Source organism: Littorina saxatilis, linkage group LG7 (assembly GCF_037325665.1).
Source record: "Littorina saxatilis isolate snail1 linkage group LG7, US_GU_Lsax_2.0, whole genome shotgun sequence".
Taxonomy (NCBI): domain Eukaryota; kingdom Metazoa; phylum Mollusca; class Gastropoda; order Littorinimorpha; family Littorinidae; genus Littorina; species Littorina saxatilis.
In genome coordinates, this window is record NC_090251.1 from 14,256,740 (window position 1) to 14,265,370 (window position 8,631).

The 8,631-nt window shown below is 37.1% G+C and overlaps 1 protein-coding gene across 1 annotated transcript in view; it reads left to right on the top strand.

The window, feature by feature from the left end:
* LOC138970754 (uncharacterized) overlaps positions 1-2,182 on the top strand; it is an 85,193-nt gene extending 83,011 nt beyond the window's left edge. Inside the window, exon 29 of the mRNA XM_070343251.1 lies at positions 1,135-2,182. Within this exon, the coding sequence (XP_070199352.1) occupies positions 1,135-1,268 (134 nt within the window). The 3' untranslated portion in view covers positions 1,269-2,182. The remainder of the gene's footprint in view (positions 1-1,134) is intronic.
* Positions 2,183-8,631: the final 6,449 nt, after the last annotated feature.

Here is an 8,631-nt window from a genome sequence, read left to right on the forward strand (position 1 = left end):
AATTATACCAAAACTGAGAAAATCAGGTCTCCAGGGGAGGCAATCATCTTGCTTCAAATTCAAAGGCAATATTATACAGCGGTTGTTTCCCTTGACAGAGCATAGGACACACTTGACACCTATTGTGCAGGCATAGGAATTGTATGCCGAAAGGCAAATTTCCGCCGATTTTTTTTCGTTGTTCCACCGAAAAAGCCAAAGTGTCCGCCGAAAAAATAAATGAGGGAGGCAAAAATGGTTCTAAAAACTGAATTTAATGGCAAACTTGCTCAGATGACACCAAATTGCACCATTTGGGTTCTTTGGAGAGAAAAAAATTCCGGGCGGGCATGCCCCCGGACCCCCCTAGTAAGGCTAGGTGCTTCGTGCCGTCGACTTTGCTATTACTTAAATATTTTCAGCCTTTTTGACTTTTTTCAATTCCCATGCCTGATTGTGGCAGTCAAGTTAAAAAAAAAACAACTCCGATAATTGTGTCTGAAAAAGGTGGGAGTCTTACTAAGAGGTAAATTTACAGCCAAAAAATAACAGAATATCTTGAAAAAATAGGTCAAAAAGGGGGGGGGGGGGGGGGGGGGGTGCCACTGTGGTATAAACATTGGAGAGATTTTTTGGCAGGGAGGTTGATGATTTGGGGCCTGAGCAATATTTTGATGTCTTTCTAACATATACAAAATTCCCAGACTTGTGCAATGCTTAGGTGTAACTGTAAGCATACCTGCAGATGTACACATGCACACACACGCACACATGGGCGCATGGATACATGAAAGCATGAACACATGATGATGCATAAAGACACACAAACACACGCACATACATGCATGCACACACACCACTCCCACTTATTCTTTACTTAGGTTCTCCGGCCAAACAATTCTCCTGTAAGGAAGAGTTTTATTCAAAATAAATTACCTAACCAAACCAAACATTTCTGAACAATCACTAATAGTACTCCGCTATCTTTACCACGTTCATATTTCAATGTTCCTCTTTTTTGAAAATCCTGTCTCTGTATTACTTATCTGACCACACCAAACAAAACATTTCTGAACAATCTCAAATAAATCTTCACTAGCTTTGCCACCTTATTTCAACATTTAAAAAAAAAATCCCTTCTCTGTATTTTTTCAGCGGAGCGACGCAAAACTTGGTCTGGCGGTCAGTTCGCGGACATCAAGGCAGAGTACGAGGCGGCGAGAGCGACCAGTCCAGACCAGTTTGACAGTCCCAGCAGAGTGTCACGCCACGCCAACATCTTGCTCTGATACACTGCACGTCAACACAGACAATTCATCTTCTCCAGACTGGATCTTTCCGCCATCAACTGTGACAGTTTTGCTCTGACTTGATCTCCTCCCAACCTTGACCTTTTGGCCATGAACTGCATAGACCCTGTCGGTATTCCAAGCTCTCGCAAACTTCAAAGCATATCAAAGTATGTGGTACCGCTATCACGGGCGAGCTGTGAAAGCCGAGGTTCGAGGTTCGAAGTTCTCGCGACGTTCTAAGCATAACAAAGAGTGTGTTTTGCGGATATCTCGTTAGCGCTGCTCAGATACCAAAAAGGTCTGTTGGCTTCTAATTTGTCCAGTCCTGTTCTGACTTTGAAGTGTTGGTGAACTCGAGTCTGACTGGATTCTTTTACAGCGTTCAACAGTTGTGTCTATCACAGTCTGAGGCCTGCTGATGTTATGAATTGGCAAGCTTGGCACAGATCTTAGTCGGGATTCAAAATGAGAACTCCAACAGGGTGTGGAGGAGCATTGGTACTATGGAGGCTACTGGCAACTTCAGTTTTCCTCATTGAATAACTGGAATTTGAGGACAAGTTTGTGGTTTTGTTGTGAGAATGAAAGAAGAGTGACATTCCACAGAGGGATATTAAATATCCTGCTGATGACATGAAACATGTACTGTCTATTTTACCAAAATCTTTCTTTTTTTCTAAATTACATCCCGCAGTGACTGGACAAATCTTGGAAAGGCAATGACTTTTTCAGAAAGTCAGTTGTTTGTACTTTGAATATTCCACGCTTATGCTCTTTGTGACAGTTTTACAAATCTCTAACAATAACAGGAGCAGGCTTTATGAAGAGAAATGTACATCAAGTTGCCATACCAAACATGATGTAAATGCCAAGAAGATGTACGTTGCTTACATGGGGTGGGGGGGGGGGGGGGGGGGGGTTATATATTTAATTGTTTGGGATATTCAGAGCTAAAATATACTCTAGCTTATATGTTTTTTTACGACTGACTGAAGCTTTGTTGCGTTCGATTACACAGACTCAAGTTTTCTCAGGGCGCTATGTTTTAGAAACATGCTCATGATCAAAACGTGTTAGTGTTGTTGAGTTTCTGACTGAACCTTTTGAGCAAATGTCTGACAGTAACTTTGAAATATTTGGTTTCAAAAGCTCTTATAAGTGAATGCATTTCTGTGATAGAAATTCTTTTTCTCCTGATAGTTATAGACTGCTGCGGCATTTATGCTTTGCCGTGCGGTACCTTTTCCAGACACAAAAGGTGCAAGTGGTGGACAAATCACCCACAATTGTAAACGGGACTCTTCTTTCATCCTGTATGTTTTGATTGAAAAAATCATCTGTTTGTCCACATGATTGTGGCAAGTGTAAACCGTACATGGCAATTAAGTTTTCAAAACTATGATTTCATCAGTAACTTGATTTTCTCACCAACACATGGAAAAAAAGAAACAAGTCATCTTTTGATTACGAAGTACATGTACTAGTGTTGAAGTTTTTTCCCCATCTATATAGGGGTAATTTTTACCTGCAGAATACAGCATTGGTTTATCAAACTACCCTCAGATTGAAAGAGAATCAAGGAAGAAGAACGTGAAATTAAGTTTGCTGAGGCCGTCTAGCATTGACAAACACTCACTGACTCAGCTGACATCAAACTATTGCCAAAATATAGCTATCAGCTCATACTAAATTGCTCAAACCTAACACTTGAAAGCATTCTTATTTTCTACGATACCTATACACTTAATGAGAATCAAATACTTATTTTACAAAATCCTTTCTGAATATGATTTTCAATCTGATTTTTGCGATTGTGCTGAAAACTTGTGTGAATTTAAAATATCTTGAGAGGAGTACTGATAACTAACACACCTGAGAACAAATGAATGTCATATCTTGAAAAGTAGTGCATAATAGCTTTCTCTGTGAGTTGGGTTGATATTGTTTTAGTCTTAACTGTGTGGAACATTAATTGTTAAAACGGTGATCAGTGATGCAGCTGTGTTCCTTGACAAAGAAAGACAGTTAAAAATTAATGTACATATGTTAAGATTGGTCAGTATATGTGTTGTTAAAATATTGTACTGCTCGGTAATAAGATGGCAATAACAAGAACAAATTAGTTGGCCACCATGGCCCTAAATGTTGTGAAACAACATTAGTTTTAATTTAAATGTAAATGCTATGTCTAGCCTGTAGATAGCAAAAGGCGTCATAGCAAAGGGTACCTGAAGAAGAGGGTAGAGGTTTCACATTTACATCCTCACTGTTACCGGAGCCTGATTTAGATTGGCAATTGGTATGACAGTTTGTTAAAAAAACAATTTTAAAAAAAAGGATTTGCATTCAGGGTAGTGAAGTTCTTCTGCTTCCTATAGTTAAGATGTTTCTATTGAGATCTGCAAGAATTGGACTGGACAAGACTCTTCGGAAAACAGGTAAATAGAAGAATGAAAGTAACATAAAAGTGTTAACTTGTGCTGCTAGTGTATGAAAGTAACATAAAAGTGTTAACTTGTGCTGCTAGTGTTACGATGAAAGTAACATAAAAGTGTTAACTTGTGCTGCTAGTGTAGATCTATGTACATGTATGCAATTCTTCTATGTTTTCTACTACACAAACAAAATAGTGGTATTTCCAGTTTGATGAAAAATGTATTTGAATTGAACATTTTGATGTTTGGAATTGTGAACTTTTCTTTGGTACACCATCTTCGTTATTTGCATGTAAAACATATCATGACATGTGTACATATCAGTTGAGGAAGGCGTTTATAGCCGCTAACCTTTTTATTGATCATGACAGTTGTTATTCTTTTTCCTTTTTGTATTGTTAGTCATTTTTACTCTCTATCACCTCAAAGCACGGTTAATGCATATATCTATTCTTTGTACATTGATGAATAAACTTTGAACAACAACAAAATCAGAGCTAAAATTGCAAAGCTTGATATTTTAGATTGTTTCTCACCATCCACACAAAAGACGTTTAAAACCATTTGATTGTAAAGTGTTGACATATGTAGGCGTAGTATGTATGTATGAGAGTTGGGGCTATGCGTAATTTTGTTAAGAAAATGCTATGCAGTCTTCTGGAGAGAAAGAAAACAAATGTATCACTGATAGAGTATTCATAAACTGTCTTTTATCAAACATAAAAAACATGCACAGAGGAAGTGACGAGCAGTCATAGGTCACGTGACTGCTGAAAAGTAAAGGGATTCTAACCAACTTCAATCATTTCTGCAGGGTTCCCACAGGTCATGGAAAACCTGGAAAGTCATGGAATTTGATTTTTAATTTTCCAGGCCTGGAAAGTCATGGAATTCCAATTCAAGTCATGGAATTTAACAAAAATAAGAAAGAAAAAAAATCAACCTTTGAAATGACAGGACCAGCAAACATTACCGATAATCTGACTGCGTAGCAAATGCTTGCCTTGCTTGTCGAAGAGACACTGCGTAGAAACTGACTGACTCAAATTCAGTGCAAAGCAAGCCAGTGTCAAAACTGGCAGTGACAAGACGTAAAAAGTTTGCGTGTTCGGAAATGGCGACCTGTGGATCTAGTCATGGAAAATGTTATTGAGGCTCATGGAAAGTCATGGAAAAGTCATGGAATTTTGTTTCTAAAAACCAGTGGGGACCCTGTTTTTGATGATGACTACGTGAGTAAGTTCTTTATGTTCCGGTCGTCAACCAGAATATGAAGATTTGGTCCTTTCTACTGCATCTATTAAGATTCATTGAAAGAAAGTGTACATGGGAGTACATATATATATACATGTAGTTGTATGCAAACAAATCTTTTGAAGCTAATCATATCATTATACATTCACAAAACATATCAACTGTTTGCAATGATTGAAACAACCAGAATGGGAGTGATGTTTTATATCTATTGCTTCTATTTCCATTCCTAACAGTAACAAAACTCCCGCAGTGGGGCACTGCGGTTATGAAATTAAAGGCCCCTCCTGTTTTTGGAACCGCAGGAGCTTTCTAGTTTGCTGTTAGGTAGATTTTTGGTTCCTCTTTCCTGTCATGCTCTCTTTTTCTTCATGAATTCTTTTCTTTTTTCTGCCTTCTTGCTCATTCACCTGTATTTTTTCCAAAAATCTCTTCTCTTTCCGCTTGTCTCGCGATTCATGTATAGTTTAATCTGTTAGTGTTCTGATGTAAGTCCAGCAGTAGATAGGTTAAGCCTATTTTAACATACTGGAAACTGGTAATCTTCCAGTAGGTATTAATTTAGTTTTACTAAAGCCTGCTGGGACACAAGTAATGGGTTAGTGCATTTGTAAACAGGAATCGCTTGACAAGTGGCCCCCTTCATCCCCCCCTTCCTCGTCCTGATATGGCTCTGCGTAGTCGGCTGGACGTTAAGCAACAAATAAACAAACAAACAAACAAACAAGTAACAAAACAGTGTGTACATATGTGTGTGTATGCACAACATTGATATAAAAAAAATCTGTGCAAGCTTTGTATTTTGTACAGTTAAGAGACATATCAACTATATATGGCCGATCAAAACAATTTGGAAATGCAGTATGATACATATCAGGTTATTGTTATTCCAAAAATGATTTTTGTTTTTTGAGGTTGTGTACATGAACATGAGCACCTGCCTTTGCTACGCAAAATGTTAACTACAGCAAATTTTGTTGTTGTGTTTTTCAGTTTTGCTACTTATATTAAAAATGACAAGGACAAATGATATTTAAGAAAGGAAGTGTTAAGACATGCGTGAAAAAGCATATATGCAAAGATAACAATGAATTTTAATGAAGTGTGATTAAGATTCATGAACATACTATTGTGATTGTAAAAGCATTGTATGTATACCATTGATTATTCATATGATGATATTCTTTAGTTGTGATTTGTGTGATCAAGAATTTTTTCCCAGTACTGCATCTTGTAATAAGGATGCAATACTTTTGAAAAAAAATATGAAAAAAAGGCGACTTTTACATGAAAAATATGCTGCTGAGTCTTTTGACACTTCTGAACAACGAATTGTATGTTAAAGTTTGTACGTTAAAGTAGTTGTATCCTAAAATACTCCTTCACTTTCTCTTATTTTTTCTTGTGTGGATTTTTTTTCCATCTTTTTGAAAAAAATCTTCCTCACATATCACGCTTTCACTACTTTTCTGTAGAAGGATCTGTGTATGTTTGTGTGTGTGGGTGTGGGTGGGTGTGGGTGGGGGTGGGTGTGGGGGTGGGTGTGGGTGGGTGGGTGTGTGTGGGTGTGTGCGTGCAAGTGTGTGTGATGATAATGGCATTGTGTATTGGACACATATGTATTCATTTGCGTTACTTTCTTTCTTATTTCTTTCTTGAATTTTATGCGGTTGTGACTGACTATACTAACAGGGCTCATTTTGAAGTCAACCAGTTTCAATTTTCTGCAGTTGTGATCTATATGCATTCATTCCCTTTTGACATCTTGAACATGATATTCTTCTTTGAAAGTAAACATCATATATCAGTCCATTTGAACCAACTTTGTATGAGTATGTCTGATTGCTTGGAAATGCAACTAAGATGTGTGTGTGTTTATGTGTGTGTGTGTGTATGCATGGGATAGTCCTAAACACTGCCATATCTAGAGGCAACACAAATGAAGATAATACTGAATATGATTAAAACAAATAATTTTCATTTGTGTTCTCAAATAATGCTGTTTACGTATTTGGTTATCAAATTGATGTTTGTAACTTTACAAAGAAGTTGGGGAAAAAAATGTAAAATTACAAAGAAGTTCAATTAAAAATGACCAGAATAATGCTTGTCAATACATATTTGATTGATTTTTTGTAGTTTTGTGTGGCATAAATGCATTTTGTTGGTGTTTAATCTAATTGTAAATTCTGTTTTTTCCTGTGAAGAAGGAAAAGAATCAGTAGCCACGGATTTAACATACTGTTGTCCTCATTATTAATTGCATGTGCTCAATGATGTTTATTGTGTGTGCGACATGCAAATTTATTGGTATGGAAAAATATTCAAATGAAATAGCAGATTTAACCCTGATTGAGAAACAGTTTCTTTTTCATTTTCATTGTTTTTTTGTTTGTTTGTTGTTATAATTGATACACAGAAACGGATTTTTGTAACCAAAAGAAGAGAGGGAAGACTATCTTTTTTGTTTGCTTTTACTTTTTTTTCCATGCTTCGCTTTTTTTCCCACTTCCCTTTTTTGTTTCTATGCAAATGAAGTGAAAGGTGAGGATCTAAAATGCTGTTTTTCACAAATATTGTCTGAGATATTGTGAATTTCTTGAATTTCAAGTCCCCGATGGTTTGTGGTCATTTTTGTTGTGTTTTTTAACAAATCAAAACACCACCAAATACTAAGTGCACGTTTTGAAAATTAAACTTTAGTTTTGACTGTTTCGGTAATATCAGCTGAAGATTCATAAATGTTCCTTGCCTTTGAAAATGATTTTGTTGTTGTTTTGTTTTGTTCCGTTTAATATTTGCAATTGTATATATGTATAATAGAACTGGCGATAATAGGGTAGACTCCTTTTGTTTTCAAGTGTATTAACCCACCGAAATATTCATCACTATATTTTCTATGCTTTCATAGTATAGTTATTTGTTTGTCGTTTGTACATTGAAAAAGGAAATGTAATGCTGCTTTTTTTTTTAAATCGGATCAGTAGAGCACTCGTGAGATGTTTGTACAGTGGTACCTGTGATGTGAGGCCCCTCTGATGAGCGGACACCTCCCTTGAAAGGACACCTCATGTTGTCCCTGAGTTTATTATCTTGACTAAAGCATACCTGTCATGACAGGCCACCTGCAATGTAGGGACTCGTTTGGCTGGTCCCAAGGGTGTCCTTTCATCGCAGGTACCACTGTCCAGTGGAACCCCCTTTTAAGACCAATACTTAAATCTGAGAAAATCAGGTCTTAAAATGGAGGGGTCTTTAAATGGGATTAAATGTACAGAGGTTATGAACAAAATGTATGAGATAACAAAGTCTTAAAAGGGAGGGAGTCTTACTTGGGGGGGGGGGGGGGGGTGGGGGGGGGCGGGGGGTCTTAAAAGGGGGGCTACACTGTACTAAATTTGTGGATAAGAAAAATCAAGTTCTATGTGCTGAATTCACACAGAAAACCGTCAATCAATCAATATGAGGCTTATATCGCGCGTATTCCGTGGGTACAGTTCTAAGCGCAGGGATTTATTTTTATTTTTTATTTATTTTATTTTATGCAATTTATATTGCGCACATATTCAAGGCGCAGGGATTTATTTATGCCTGTAAGTTTAGGCTAGTACTGGAAAACTGCCAGGTGTGTTAGTTCTACAGTGTTACCTGCTATGAAAGGACATTATTTG